Raw genomic sequence first — 15,776 nt, 5'->3', positions numbered from 1 at the left:
TTTGTGACCAGGACAGTGATATTTTGAAATTTACCTATTTCCAATGAGAAAACGGGCGAATTTGTGTCTTTTCGTTCACATAAAGTCCGAAAAAAACAACATATGAATCCAAATTAACATGTATTTATAAAGAGGTAATAGTAAAGTGACTACAAAAGATTTAGAAGTGAGTAGTTTTTCGAGATTTACGATTATACTGTAAATCACTTTCACGAATCAGCCCCCAAATGTAGCCTCCCATCATGTTCTCGTTATACTGTCCTTGGTAGCGGCGTTCAAAGTCCAGTATATCCTGGTGGAAGTGCTCGCCTTGCTCCTCCGAGTCCGCTCCCATGTTCTCCTTGAATTTATCAAGATGAGCATCAAGGATATGGACTTTGAGGGACATCCTACAGCCCATTGTGCCGTAGTTCTTCACCAGAGTCTCAACCAGCTCCACATAGTTTTCGGCCTTGTGATTGCCCAGGAAGCCCTGAACCACTGCGACAAAGCTGTTCCAAGCCGCTTTCTCCTTACTAGTGAGCTTCTTGGGGAATTCATTGCACTCCAGGATCTTCTTTATCTGTGGTCCGACGAAGACCCCGGCTTTGACCTTTGCCTCAGACAGCTTAGGGAAGAAGTCTTGAAGGTACTTGAAGGCTGCAGACTCCTTATCTAGAGCTCTGACAAATTGTTTCATAAGGCCCAATTTGATGTGCAGTGGTGGCATCAGCACCTTCCGGGGGTCCCAGCCATACTCATCATACTTCAAGGCGTCCAGCAAGATCTTGATGCTGTTGTAATCCTCTTTGAGGTGCACCGAGTGAGCCAGGGGAAGAGACGTGTACTTGTTACCATTATGGAGCAGCACGGCTTTGAGGCTCCTGGATGAGCTGTCAATGAAGGACAGTATAACGAGAACATGATGGGAGACTACATTTGGGGGCTGATTCGTGAAAGTGATTTACAGTATAATCGTAAATCTCGAAAAACTACTCACTTCTAAATCTTTTGTAGTCACTTTACTATTACCTCTTTATAAATACATGTTAATTTGGATTCATATGTTGTTTTTTTCGGACTTTATGTGAACGAAAAGACACAAATTCGACCGTTTCCTCATTGGAAATAGGTAAATTTCAAAATATCACTCCTGGTCACAAAAGCAAAGTTTGTGGGGAATAATAGCCATTTTCTATACTTTTGAGGCATAAGCAATTAGGAAATAACACTTACTACCCAGGAACAAAAATTGTGTTACATAGTGTAATAATAATAATAATAATAAAATGGTTAAATAATACTTTAGTGTGTGGTGTTTGCCTGCGAGACTGACAGCGATTGGTATGTATAGGGTTTGTTGTATCCTAATATAAAATAAAGTTGATTATATAACTTGAGTAATTTTTAGAAGTATTCGCAATACAAATTATGTCACTGGAAGCATATGTGATTATTATTATATGTATTTATTTTTTTTAAATTCACGGTATCACGATATGGAAATTATTGATGTCATATCAAAATATTGATATTGGTGCCCATCACTAGCTTTTACATTGTGAGGAAAGGGGATTCCAGAGCTGCCAATACACAATTGTTTAGTCTGTTGAAAACGTTCAAACAAAAAGCTGGATATCTGATGAATGAATAAATAATTAGTGTGTGTGTTATTTAATTATTTTCTTTTAAAAATGAGCAGTACATTAATACAAAAAGTAGTTCATGACTAAAATGTATTTCAATACAGTTTTAGTATGAGCTAATTCTTAAATATACATTTTATTTTACAGGTTGTGTACTGAACAGTCATATTTTGGTTACCTTTCAGATCCACAAAAAAAAATATTGTAATACCTGAGTCTAGAGTATCTTTTTGGTTGAAATATTTAAATGTGCGCAGCAGTCTTCTCTAATGTCACTAAAGACACTTCTGGCTTGGCTTTCTGACCCTGGCACTGTGACTAATGCCTTTGTATGGCCAGTTTGTATTGCGAGAGGTTGTGGTCTGCATGAAGACAAAAGGGCTCTGTGATTAATCATTACAAACTACAGAGAGCGAGGACACAAGACACTCGGTATCAGGACTTCGGCAGCCAATTGTCTCGTTATCTTTATTGCTCATCAACCTTGACCTGCTCCTGGTGCCCCTCCCCTTCTGACGTGACTTCACCTGATGCTTCTCAAGTATCCTGCGGGCGGAGGCAGAAACACACACACATTCATCACCCCTACTGTGAGCAGACAGATAGAAATTCCTTGTGGAAATGGTGCTGCATCCGGCAATACTGGCGTCCAGGGAGGGAAACCTCTTGACCCTGCAGGAGCTGTGTGCTGCAGGGTCTCTGACCCCAGACATCACTGACCCCCTGGGGGCCTCCCCTGTCCACCACGCTGCTCGCTGTGGCCACCTTGACTGTCTGCGCTTCTTGATAACCGAGGCACATCTCCCTGGCAACCTGGAAGCCAGAAACGGGGCTACCCCAGCCCACGACGCTGCTGCCACTGGCCACCTGCCCGAGCTGCAGTGGCTGGTCAGCTCTGGGGTCTGCAACTTGGAGGTAAGCAATGCAGGGCTGCTGAGAAATGGATGGGATAGGCTGAAATAACTGCATCTTCTTGGCCTAGAACAAAGAAGAATTAGGGAGGGCTTGATTGAAGTCTTTAAAAACACACCCTAACCAATACTTTAAGCGAGGCACAAAAGCCTCGCGCAGTTGGAAATTAAGTGATGATAGACCTGAGACATAGGGTAGGAGACACTTTTTTACAGAGTGGTGGGGGCACAGAATGGGCTGCATAGTCCTGTTGAATCACTGGAATCCTTTGATCTTAACTGTGTCAAGTTAGGTCTTAATCAGCTACTTGGAACTGGCCAAAACCTAGATGGGCTGAATGGCCTCCTCGTTCTTACATTTTCATCTGTTTTCATCAGTTTGGGATTTGCTTCCTATTTTAGAATATTGACCAGCCTTACTCACAAAAGTTTTCATGAATGTTGTGTGTGAGTTGTATGTAATTCCTCTGAGATTTTAAATAATGAGGATTTAATTCCAGCTATGTTCCTGTCGGAATTAGCGTGCATAATTCTACACAGTTCAGATTTACAGTACCAAACTGATCTTGAACTGATCACTTCTATGTACTTGTAGACATAATTTTAAATAATCTGACCCCCATTAAAGTACCACAGTAAAATAGCACAATTGAATAAAGCACAGTGAAAGCACTGTAAAGTCCAGAAACGTAAGCATATTGAAAAGCATAGCAAACTATGGCAAATGACTAGTATAACCATGGGAAAAACATAGTAAAACTGCAAATCTGTGCAAATCTGCAGTGGTAAACTTTATTAAGGGGTGCGTTACCATTACAATCACCTACGACTGATGTCTGCTTGAGGGCTAGGTTAAGACCCCCTCAAGCTCCATTATTCACGTGATATTTCCGAAAACCAGAAATGAATGGTGAAAATTTTAGTTTCAGCTCAAAGTTTTGGAAGGGATGATCATTCAAACCGGGGCGTTAACTCGGCAGAATCCAGTATATGCAAACTGCTTTCCCCTGTTCGCCTGTTTCAGTCTTGACGGGCAAGACATTAGATCCTGCAGGTAGCAGGTGCACAGCCAGCAGATGATTCTGCTCTGTATCCATGAGCATTTGCAGAGATCAGACTAGATTTCCATCCTAACTTCCGTGAGGGGATAGGCAGTCAAACATATGTTGAACCTGGATCTTACTGTCAAAATATGAACAGCTTGCTTGATGCTTTAAATGAACTGGGATAAAATAGAAGTTCATTTTATTTTGGATACATCTGTAGTTGCAGACTACCGCAGTGGTATTAATCGCACAAACAAACAAAAAAGAACTATCAAAAAGAGATCCTTTTAGCCATGAATGAAGATAAACAGGGTTAGTGATTATGTTAATGGCAAGGTTACGAGTGAGTTTAAGGTTCAGGTTTAGTGCTCTTTTGAAGTATGTAATATTGTTTCATGAATACACACGGTTGTTTTTGGTAGGTTAGTCAAATTACCACAAAATGAACATATTTAGCAAAAGGAATGGTGAAGCTGTGTTTTAGTTTAATTTGGAAATGTAGGTGTTCCAGCATCTAAATGGTTAGGTTCTATACATGGACCTTCAGGACCTATGAGTTTCCCTTTGAAACTGCAACCCAGAAGTGACAGATGGTGCCTTTTGAACGCATCATTGCACAGCACCTTTCATCATGACTCTCTTCTGAAATCCGAGGTTTCCATTGTTGAAAATGCAATAGCCCATTTCCATTAATTGGCTGAGTTAAAGTCAGTGCAGCAGAAGCACTTTGATGGGTGTGTCACATTTTAATATCTACACCCTTAAAGTAGTGAACAAAATAATAATACATCTTTTGCACTTCCATTACCTACCTCAAATGTGAAGTTTTAAATAAAACACATGTAATAGCACATAAGTAGTTTGTATCTAAAACATGTACTACTTGGGGTTAAGGAAGTTCTCATTTTCTATGCCTTCTTCTTGGGTTACCTGTTTGCACTTCCTGGGTCATTTCCCCTCAGCAGTGTCTTCTGGGTCAAAACATGTTACTGGTTAAAAGCATGTCAGTCAATTGGGGAAGTAGCTGACTGGATATTGAAGCTAAAGGGCTGGGGACAATTTCACCCGTACAAAACGGTCTAAAAGCATAGCTTGTAAACAGTTTTGTTTAACCTAGTGTAGTATGTGATACGTTTTGAAAAGACATGTTTGCTATAACATGTGTTTCTTTCAAAACTGCACATTTGTCACCTATATAATGAATGGATGTAGATGGCAGAGACATTCTATGAGACTGTTAAGTTGGCTACAATTACTTTAACTTATATAGGAAAGTGTCTCACTAAATACATGCATGTGATTATTAAATTAATAATAAATGAATGGTTCCCTGGTGAATGGGATGGCATGTTTCAATGGTGTGGCTTTGTCCTCTCTTGCAGGACCGGGACAGTTCGGGGGCAACAGCGATGCACCTGGCTGCTCGGTTTGGTCACACAGAGCTGATGCAGTGGATGGTCCAGGTGGGCGGGGGAGCGGGGATGGAGACAGACTGCGGGGCACTGCCAGTTCATTACGCCGCCGCTAAGGGGGACCTCACCAGCCTCAAACTCCTAGTCAGCCATGAGCCAGGGTGAGTGAATTCAACATCTTGATTTAAGCTCCAGAACATTACTAGGTAACACAAGAGTTGATTAACACTGATTAACTCTCTGGGCTACAGATCCATCAAGTCAGGACCCCTGCTGCTCATGAGACACTGCCCCCTGCCCGCTCAATGCTGTGCAAACTGCAGGATTGTTTAACAGTGCTTTTAAGCTTCTTGCTGTAAATCATTTGTAATATTGTTTATTTTTTTACTTTGGTTTTTTACTTGATACACGTAGCAAAGGGCTTGGGTAATAATAATGTTAACACTTTTACACTGGAGACATGTACATGTCTGGGAAAGGTAACTCCAATTTAATCTTCAGACCGTATAGGAAAGAAATGCCACCCCAGATAGGGGTCCACTATGTGGACTCTGAAAAGTGGGGTGTGTGGTGCTGAATAAAGGTTTTACCATCTGGACCTTTCCATGTTTTGCACCAGGCTTACTGGCATCTTCTCATGCCCATATTTACAAACAACAAGTAGAATAAAGTGGAGGTAACAGGAATTGAAGTAGAGAAGCATTCCTCAGCTCTGTAAACTTGAGGTTAGCCCATCCTTGCTGTCGTAGCATTTTATCAGTCAGAGTCTGTAGAAACGTTTACACTCGCCTTTGTACAAACCTGTGTCTACACTCACAAACCCTATCGGTGCAACTGCAGCCTTCCTCAGGGCATTGGGGCGTGGCAGAATTTACCCACAGTACACTGTACACCTGACGTTATGCTCTTTTTATTTTATTGCTATTTTAAACATAACCTGGAAATTTCAAACCCCCGTTACCATCTAGACATCTCCACTACAGTACATATGACCATGTTGGCAGTCTTTAGAGGAGTGCTACTAGCTGTGCATGGAGAGAGATGCAACTATTTTAAAGACAATTGCACCATAGATTTAAAGGATGCTGCTGCTTAAGGTACTAAAGCTCACCTGATGCTCTTGCTGCAGTCAGACTATGTGGTCTATTTTAATTATCTAAACTATATTACCGCTACCCTAAACTGTATACTACTTAATTTTCCATGCACGTAATTTCTCTCTATTTTTATTGTAAGTAATAATGTTAATAAGGGTATCAATAAATTGCCCCTTGTTTAAAACCCTAGTTGATATAATAAAGAATTAAATAGCGACAGTATTTAGATTGTTTAGACAGGTGTGTCAAACTCCAGTCTTCGAGGGCCGCAGGGTCTTCTGGTTTTCATTCCAGCTTAAGCTCTCAATTAACATAATTGATCTAATTATTTGTTCAATTTGACATTTTTCAAGGTCTTTTACAGATAATGGTTTTAAAAATGATTGATTCACTTGATTCAAGGTACACTACCTATGAAACATTTTGAGGCCTGAAGAGAAGTGTTAAATGTGTCCAGTTAATCATATAATTAGAACAATTAAGTAATTGAGAGCTCGGGTGGAACGAAAGCCAGAAGACACTGCGGCCCTCCAGGAACTGAGTTTGACACCCCTGGTTTAGACCATAATACAATGTATATCTAAAAAGACCTCCATGTGTCCCACTGCTTAAGTGATTAAATACCAGTGCAAAAGTGTTTTTAATATATTCTTAACTAACAAACAAGCAAAGAACCGAAAGATCTTTAACCCGAGGAATGATAAAGCTGCTGATACAGGTGGCTTTCAAACCCTTGGTTAGCACTCCTCTAATATGTGGGAATTCCTTCTTGTGCTTGCTCTCATGATTTCCATAGCTGAAGAAGCAAAACATGTAGTGAAGGAGAATGTGCATCCAGTGACAGTAAACAGTAGAGAAGGACCTCAAAGTTATGAAACTACTGCAAACTTAAACACAACTCTTCTTGCTCATTTTACACACATGAATATGAGTTCCCTCCACTCCCAACATGTACATAACTCTGAGGTTCTTCTGTAGCAGTAACCTTGTGGACCCATTAACATAAAAAACAATGCTGTTGCTAAAGCTGAGTTAAATCTACCATAATGAGTCATCAGCTAGCCTATAATTAGTGCAGTGCAGATTGGGCAGATATATCAAGGTTTTGTTCGTCTGCCTGATTCCCTGCTGCTGACAACAGTGTGCCAGAGGTGTGGGTTACAGAGAGTAATTCTACCTTCCTGTAAACAGGAGGGCAGCATTGGGTGCCAGCTGTACCCTATTGTCTGTGCTGATCGAACACACCAATATACCAAAGTGGGTCTTTGTGAAGGACAGTAATAGGTTGGCCTGACCTGTGACCTAAGATGGCCGCCATATTGTGGTCACTTTTTGATTTTCAGGATTATTTGGTTATCCAGTTCAGGTTTGATCATGGATAGTATTACATAAGAAAAATAAACGCTTCAGTGTCAGTATTTTACAAAGTTGTTGCTGCCACACTTCCTGCCTGCTTGTAAAGGAGAGCAGAATTAGGCCCAGCTGCTCTCTATCTTCTGTGCTGATTGAACACACCAATATGATAAATGGGCCTTGTTTGGGAAGGATAGTGACAGGTTGTTTATGTCATATTTCAATGTGGAATGTCACAATCTGTACTTGAAATGTGGTATCTATTGTGAAAATGGGCATTTATGTCCATTTAAAAAAAGTACATTACCGATTTCCATTGAAACATGAATGCAGAATGAAATCTATGAGAAATGGACAGAAATTGACCTTTGGCAGTTAAGATGTTGGGGGGGGGGGGGGGGGGGGGTAGTCCTTTCCCTCCCTACTTGTTAATGTATCCTGATAAGTTAGTGTTATGTTCAAAAGCTCATGAATGCCATTTCTTTTAGTGATTTTTATATATTTTTTTAATTTGCTAAAATTTACCTATTTTTCCTATTACAGTGGGCAGTATTTTCTAAGCTTGAAAATTTTCTAAATGAAATATTTCACAAAACTAGAAGTAAACAACTAAGCTATATATGTCTCAAGTAATCTCAACATGCTTTGTATTCCATTTTGTAACATTAGCAATGTTCCAAATATTTTTTTTTTCTCCTTTGAAAAAATAGGTAATTAAGGATAGAGGAAATGCTTTGAAATACTACACGCTCATTGGAGGTGCATTGAAGGTATCTTGTCCCACCTCTGACCTCACTTTTTTCATGTACAGAACAGTCGCTGTCTATTGCCAAGGAATTTGATAGTGGCCAATCACCATGTCCCAATTTAACATTATGGAGTTTCATTTTACCAAAAGGGGTCGCTGTAGGAGACATTTGATTGGCAGGTATCTGCTGTTTAGTGAAGTAAAACAGGACAATAACGACATCTTTGGAACCAGAGTGCCTGTTTTTTCATGCATCATCTCGTTGAGCAACTTTGCATCTCAGATTCCTAAACGGAGACAGTGTCACTCAACATCCATGCTGAGATCAATAGGAGATTGTTGCAATTAAACAGAGATAAGTGGGTCTTGGCTTTAGATAACTGATCCATGCTCGACAGCTGTCAAAGCATTAAGCAATTATTTAATTTATAATTGATGGCAAGCACTCAGCTGCCACATGCTAGGGGCTGTAAGATCATTTTTTCCATCTTACAGTGTTTTTGTTGCTGCCAAAGGGACACTTTGAATTTCCAATTGTGTTCCCTCACCACAGCAATTCCCCACAACAGCTCCGGAGTACTGAAGGGCAGTGGGTGTTGTGTGATCCCACAACCAAGCCAATTGCCTCTTTACACTCAGGAACTCAGGCAAACGGATGTGGGTGAGCTACCAGCCTCTGGATCTACTGGCAAGTAGGGCCTTTTATCCACAGAGGCCGATCGCTCGTCGATATCCACTCTCCAGTTCCTGGGTGTAAATTGTTCCTGGGAGGCAATTGGCTTGGCCGTGAGATCAGACACTCGGACCGATCACATTTTTCAACCACTAGGTCTGCTTCTGGAAAGACAGTTGCAGAGGGGGCAGATATTACAGTTGCACATTCCTAGTGGCCATTTTCAATACTACTTCCCTTCAGAAAATCCAGATTGTAGGAGTATTTTCAGTAGCAACCCCCATGGTTAAAAAGAATCATTAGTTAGTGAGCATTTTACATAGTATTTGCAGCACAAACAAAAAATAGATTGGATTCAGAACTGGAGTCTGGGTGATGAACCAAGAACAATGATGTGATCTATAAGGTGGGAATTTTGCCTACAAGGAAAGGCCAAAAATGAAATATTTACTGTGGAAGTTGTTTCAACTTTAATGGAACTACCATACAGTATTTTTGCAGTAAAAGTAATTTATCATACTTTGCAATCATTCTTTTTTTTATGCGAGTACCATCTTTTCCTATGACTATGTTTTCAATGTTGACCTAATTCCTTCTTGCGACTTTATGAAAGTTGACCAGAAGTACAGCAAGGGGCATTCGATAAATATTCCCTGTGAATTAAATACCATTAAAAAAAATCTAATTCACCTTTACCATAATGTGCTAATTTTTCAAAATCTTAAACCTATGAAATGATGCCTATTTTGTAAGCACCATGCACTTTAATGCCCTGCTACTGAATGCCGGCCTGCAGGGATGAAATAGTTCAGGGATAGTTCAGCCGGCATGCCTTGGGTCTGAGGGCTTGAGATTTGAATCCACGCTTCTCCTGTCACTCTCTCTTGACCTCGAGTGCAGCTCACGCACTGAGGCGTTCCTGCAGCGAAGCTGCATTGTCAAGGCCAGGTCTCTCTGACAGGCCCGTGACAGACACCAGCTCCACTTACAGTTTTCCATTCCCTCTCCATCACCGTCTCCACTTACACAATCACATTCAACACATGCTTCTAATATTGGTTAAAATACAGAGCAGCCTTGCTGGAGTTTTGAGTGTAGGATGACAATGATGAGGAGAGAAGAATGAAGTGTTTTGGCTGAGAATAGAATGGCCATTGTTAAGATACAGGATGAGTATTAAGTGCTCATTATTAAGTTACAGCATAGTGCTGGACAATTGACAATGTGGCAGAGATACATATTGAAGGATTGAAGAGCTTTGTAGAGCCTCAAGGAAATGTTCAATTCCAAAGCTCTGCAGTGAAAGTACAATTAATTGTTACAATTAATATTTCAGCACACTATTCTGTAGTTACCATTTAAAGCTTTGGATTTTGTTGTATTACTTTTTTTGTGATGTTTGCCATTATTGTGAATCTGCCATTCAGTTGTAGATAACAAAATAGTTCCATGAATTTTGCACATCCATTCATTATATAGGTCTTAAGAGTGCAGTTTTGAAAGAACCACATGTTTGAGCAAATGTGTTTTTATGTTTTTAGACTCTTGCATGTACTGCAACATTTCACTGGGAGGATGACATTCTCACCTCCCTTTCAATGGCTTCTTTCCTGTCAATAACCAATCAGATGCTTCCCCGCGCATGCTTTCAGCCAGGAACATGCTCTGACAATGAAGAAATGACCCAGGAAGTGCAAACAGATAACCCAAGAACAGGGCGTTGACACTGAGAGCTTCCTGTAACCTAAAGCCCCTTTCACACTGGCACTCCTACCCGGGGTCACCTTCCCGCGTAGTGTGAAACCACGTTCCTGGTCATACCCAGGTTGACCTTAGGAAGTGGGTCGACACGCTTTGACCCGGGTCGAGCAAGATAAAATGTATGGTGACCATTCAGAAGTGGATGAAGTAACAAACAGCCACACCTGCGTGAAGGTTTCACTTCCGCAAGGAACATTTCTGTTTATTCTGTTCAGCCATATTGTTGAGTGAGACACACCATGAGCCAGATTGCAACAGGATGAAGAAACATTTGCTCTAATCAACATTTAGGCAGACAGTTCAATCCAGAGAAGCTTGGATGGAAGCGTCTGTAACAAGCTGCTTTTGAGGCATTGATACGCGCGTTGTGTACTTGCTTCTGTCACCCAGGTCGACCCAGCTTCTTCAAAAGCAGTGTGAAATCACGTAGCCGTCTCGCATGACATGTTTTGTGTGGAAGTGTAACCTATTTGCTGTAAAAAAAAAAACAAAAAAAAAAACAGATAAGATTGAAATTTCCTTTAACCTAAAGTTGTAGCAGATATTGTTTAGTTAGATTGTGATTGTCTCTAACATAATTCCAGGAATCTTACCTTCTGTTCATTGGTATCAAATGTGCAGGAGTGAAATAAACACATGTTTTGATTTTAAAACTTGATATATGGGACTGCTCTGTTACAGAAATCTGTGTTTGCAAGCTATGCTTCATTTTAACACGTGTTTCTTTCAAAACTATAATGCATGTAAGTGCACAACAGGTAAGATGTATGTATTTTTTATTCGCTACAACAAAGACAAATAATTGGGATAAGAAACACTCTGAATGAAACATCATAAAACAAAGAAATGTTATTCGAAGCTAATTGCTTTTTAACTGACAGGCAGAGTACACATTAGTTGCTGGTGTAGTGCAGCAAAACTGACGGTGAAGTCAGTCAGGCTGTACAGCGACCCCAAAGCAAGCACAGGTGCTGTCAAAGTAGCAAGCGAGTATTGAATTCCAAACTGGGGGAGATTGGAAAGCTACGGTATGGCTGGTAAGCAGGCTTGTTGCTCATGAGATCAGTGCAACTCTGCTACCTCAAATGTATTGTCTCAAGCTACAGTTATATAGATTACTGCAGTAACTTTTTATCCAGACCTGCCTACTGTCAATATTATTTTTTGCATGGCTGTGATAAGCCTGGAATTTGGAGTGTGGCCGTGTTTCAGTCCACCTGCTATTAATCAGGCGATTCCCAGCTTTGCCTGTTTCTTTTGTGTAGGTCTTGTGGTTCTGCATCCCGCCAAAGGGGCACTGTGCTTTTTATTTAATGAAGATTCCACTGCAGTATCAGGCTCACTGAGGGTATTGTGTGACTGAGTTTAATTTAAAATAGCAGCCACGGGGAATAGGTTATGGTCACAGTTATTCGTAATAAGTGCAAATAACTCCCCTTCAAATGGGATATAGTGGAGCTGTGTACTGTGTTAATACGTCCACACTTTACATTTTTCCATCTGGAAAACTGCGTATTCAGTTGTTATGTAACTTGGTATTCATATTATTTAGCCAAAGTTATTGAGAGTTTCAGATACTGGGCTGTATGGGGGTCTCTTTGTCTCCATATATCCATTTATCTGTGTGTCTCTATTGTCATGAAACTACTTTTTAATTTAGTTTATTTAGCGTGATTATACTCTATTTGGGGGAGGGGGGGCAGTGTTTAAAACTGCTGTAATAGAGGAACTGACTGACAGACAGGCTGTATTAGGGTACATAAAAGAAAGTTGTAAAAGGTGTGTTGTCCAATGCAGTCTTCTCTGAAAAGTGTTACTCACATGCCATCTACCGTTTGAGTGGTGAAACTGCAGCTTGGCTATATCAATTCAGAGCTACGTTTGCTGCTCCTTTGCCATGACAATACAGTAAGCACTTAGCCTTTAATGTCACTGATGCAGTTGCGATGTCATACCACTAGATGGTACTAGTTCACCACTTGTTACCTGTTTCATACAGAAATACTGTATTTGGTTGCTGTTTCACTAGGAGCCTGACCTGATTCCCAGGAATGGCTCACCACAATGGAATAGGAGCCTTATTCCTTATTGTTAACATTGTTTTGGATAAGCTTTTGAGAATATCTGTTTCTGGGGGTATATCTGTCAATCTGTCACACATTTTTGCATATATCTGGAGAGACGATTATCCAGTTGCCATGGAACTTGATATTCCGGAGATAATCCTATAGCTTTTTCCCTGTCATTAACCAACCAGCTGCTTCCCCTATTGACTGATATGTAAGCCAGTAACACGCTTTAACCAAGAAGACACTGCTGAGGTGAAATGACCAATGAAGTATAACAGATTTGCTGAGACATGGAAACCTAAGATATCATGTTTTAAAACTAAAATATTTACCACAACATGTGTTTCTTTCAAAACTGCACAGTTGAGACCTATGTAGCTGATGGAAGTACAAAACAGTTAGATTTCTGGCAGGATTTTGTTTTATCACTTTAAAAGCCAGTGTCTGATTATCGTAATGGCCCTTCAGAGGGTGATGCCAGGATCATCAGAAAGGGCCAATTACCGGCCTCTTGATTTATTAATACAGTCTGCTGCTGTTCCTGAATCGAGACACATTCTGTTACTGAAAGGCATGTAAATATTTATCACCTCGACAGAAACCAGGCAACTCGCACACAACATGCACTTAGTTCATAATTATCACAGTGATAACCCCAACCTTCTTTTATATTTGGTTTCTTCCTGTAACATACCCAGCTGTATAGCTAAGGTGAACTGGTATGCAAATGGCCATCTTTTAAGACAAGGGGGACCAGCTAAAGATTTGAAAGCTTCTTTTGTCCTGGCAGATGAAGTACTTTTAAATGAAGTCACTCATTGTTAGGCTACAAAACGTCATACATCCACAGAAGTGTTAATTCCAGACAAAAGCCATGTACAGCCACCTGTATATATTTTTGCATGAAACAGCGATTCTTAACTCGGGACTGGGACCCCTGAGGTCTGAGGAGATTGTCTTGGATATGAACATGAAAGTATTTTATTGTCTTTAGGAGTTCATTTCTATTTTTTTACTGTTGCTTCGTTTACGTTTTAGGTGGAGGAATGAGTCATTTGTAGACATGCTGATCCCCACGCAAAAAACAAAAAAAAACAAACAAAAAAGAAACTCATATTGTGTGGTTTTGGCGCCAAGAAGTTGAAATTATGCTCTTGTGTTTTAGGATGTCACAGAACCCCTTCATGCAGTTTATTTCCTTGTAACTCAATGCAGCCCATATGTTGTTCTATACATTAGCCCGCATATTTTATATACAGTAGCTTTCAGGACCACAAAGATCTCTTCTTCAGGTGAAAAGTGGCAATTGAACTCAAAGAAAAATTCTCTCTGAAATAACATTATGACCAGAGAAATCTAATTGACAAAAGAAGAATTTATAAACTGAGAAATTAATACATTATAAAAATAAATTATTTAGTAGGACAAGAAGTTGATTTTATGTATTTATTTAACTTACAGTACATGTTATAATCAGTTTAATTGAGCCTGGAGGAGGAGGAGAGAAAACTATGAGATATTCTTTATTAAACACATGGAAAGTGATCCTACACTGTTTCCATATTGAATCTGCATTAATTACAAACATTTTTCCTTATCTTTGTGATGAAGAAAGGGTTTTACTTGCTAGTTTTTCACTTTTTTCTCAGATTTTTCCTTTGATCAGTTTTGTGCTGCGGGTTCCCTAATCTCCTTGGTTTGAGAACCTCTGGCTTGCAGCTCCTCAGTTGATCAGAAGATGCATGTTGAGCCAGAACACCAGGCCTCACACCCTGTGCATTGAGAATGAATCTGATCTTGGCATTGATTTAAAGTGGAGACCAACAGGACAGAGGGTCGACGCATCTCTTTACACATAGTGGTGAGGGTATGAAAGGGTTACCTAGCGCTGATGGGCCAAGTGGCCTCCTCTCGTTCCTAAATTGTCTTATGTTTTCATGAAACAACCTTCCAACCCCTTATTATTTTGCTGTTTTTCAGGCGAAGCCCATTTATCATGCTATTGTAAGTCTGATAATTACCCTACCTCACTCCACATAATGTGCAGCACTGAATGCAATAAGGTTTAGTGTCAGTGAGTCAAAAAAACAATAAATAATATATTCAACACAGGCACTGATCACTGCGGTCTTTCTTATCAGCAGCTTCAGGTGTTTATAGGTGCTGTTCCCAAGGAGACGGAGGAGTGTCAATGTTTATTTACAATATACTCCTGCGTGAGTCGACTCAGGGCCAGATACATTCACAGCACAGTAAGACAGGGAGCTAAGACGGCTCCAATTGACCTCTGGAGCAGGGCACTTTTCTGACGGTTTAAAACTATTGTGGCTGGGTTTACATTATTGAAAAGACCACCTCAAAGCCGGCTTAAAAGTGGCTTGTGTAATCGGGCTAGAAGCGAGAGCCATTCTGGAAAACAGACAGATCAACAGCTAAACAGGATAGAACTTGTGAGAATGCTGTTATGCTAAACTGATTTTTTCTAAAACCTTGGTTTAACTCTACATATTACACAATTAAAACATTGTATTTGTTTATGTTCCAAATGGTACACAGCTCATATTTTCAGGTTAAATATGAAAATGAAAGCCATATTGGAATACACTTTCAGCATTCTCCCTCTGCACATTGCCTCTAGAGGGCAATATCGCGCTTCTCTGCTACAATGCACATACACGTTTGCTATTTTTAAGTACCTATTACTCAGGCCTATTATTTTATATCCAATACTTTTGTGCTGGCATTTGGTAATAGAAAAGGCCCTTTCAGAACTGCTTAACACTTCCATTGCCAAATCTTTCTTTGCAGTGGCTCGGAACCCCCCTTCAATGCTGTTAAAACAGTCAACTGATACTCTTCTGACTAATAAGACATGTCTAAGAATTTAAATGGTTTCATTAAACAGGTTAACATTTAAGTCCTTCTCAATTACAATGCATGGTGCACTGGGAGTTTTGTGTTTGTATTTCTTAAGGAAAAAATACAAGACATCTTTTTTTTGTGCCTGCAGTGGTAGCCATGGCCAGCTATTCACTTGTCGTGAGACTGCCGCAGCGAGATAGCACAAAAATGTAGCATCTT

At 40.1% G+C, this 15,776-nt stretch overlaps 1 protein-coding gene across 1 annotated transcript in view; it reads left to right on the top strand.

Moving 5' to 3' along the window:
* Positions 1 to 636: 636 nt before the first annotated feature.
* espnlb (espin like b) overlaps positions 637 to 15,776 on the top strand; it is a 37,894-nt gene continuing 22,754 nt past the window's right edge. Inside the window, exons 1-2 of the mRNA XM_034038769.3 lie at positions 637 to 2,540; positions 4,965 to 5,155. Of these exons, the coding sequence (XP_033894660.1) occupies positions 2,247 to 2,540; positions 4,965 to 5,155 (485 nt within the window). The 5' untranslated portion in view covers positions 637 to 2,246. The remainder of the gene's footprint in view (positions 2,541 to 4,964; positions 5,156 to 15,776) is intronic.

Source organism: Acipenser ruthenus, chromosome 17, assembly GCF_902713425.1.
Source record: "Acipenser ruthenus chromosome 17, fAciRut3.2 maternal haplotype, whole genome shotgun sequence".
Taxonomy (NCBI): domain Eukaryota; kingdom Metazoa; phylum Chordata; class Actinopteri; order Acipenseriformes; family Acipenseridae; genus Acipenser; species Acipenser ruthenus.
The sequence above is the reverse complement of the archived record's forward strand: the minus strand, read 5'-3'. Positions and strand labels throughout refer to the sequence as shown.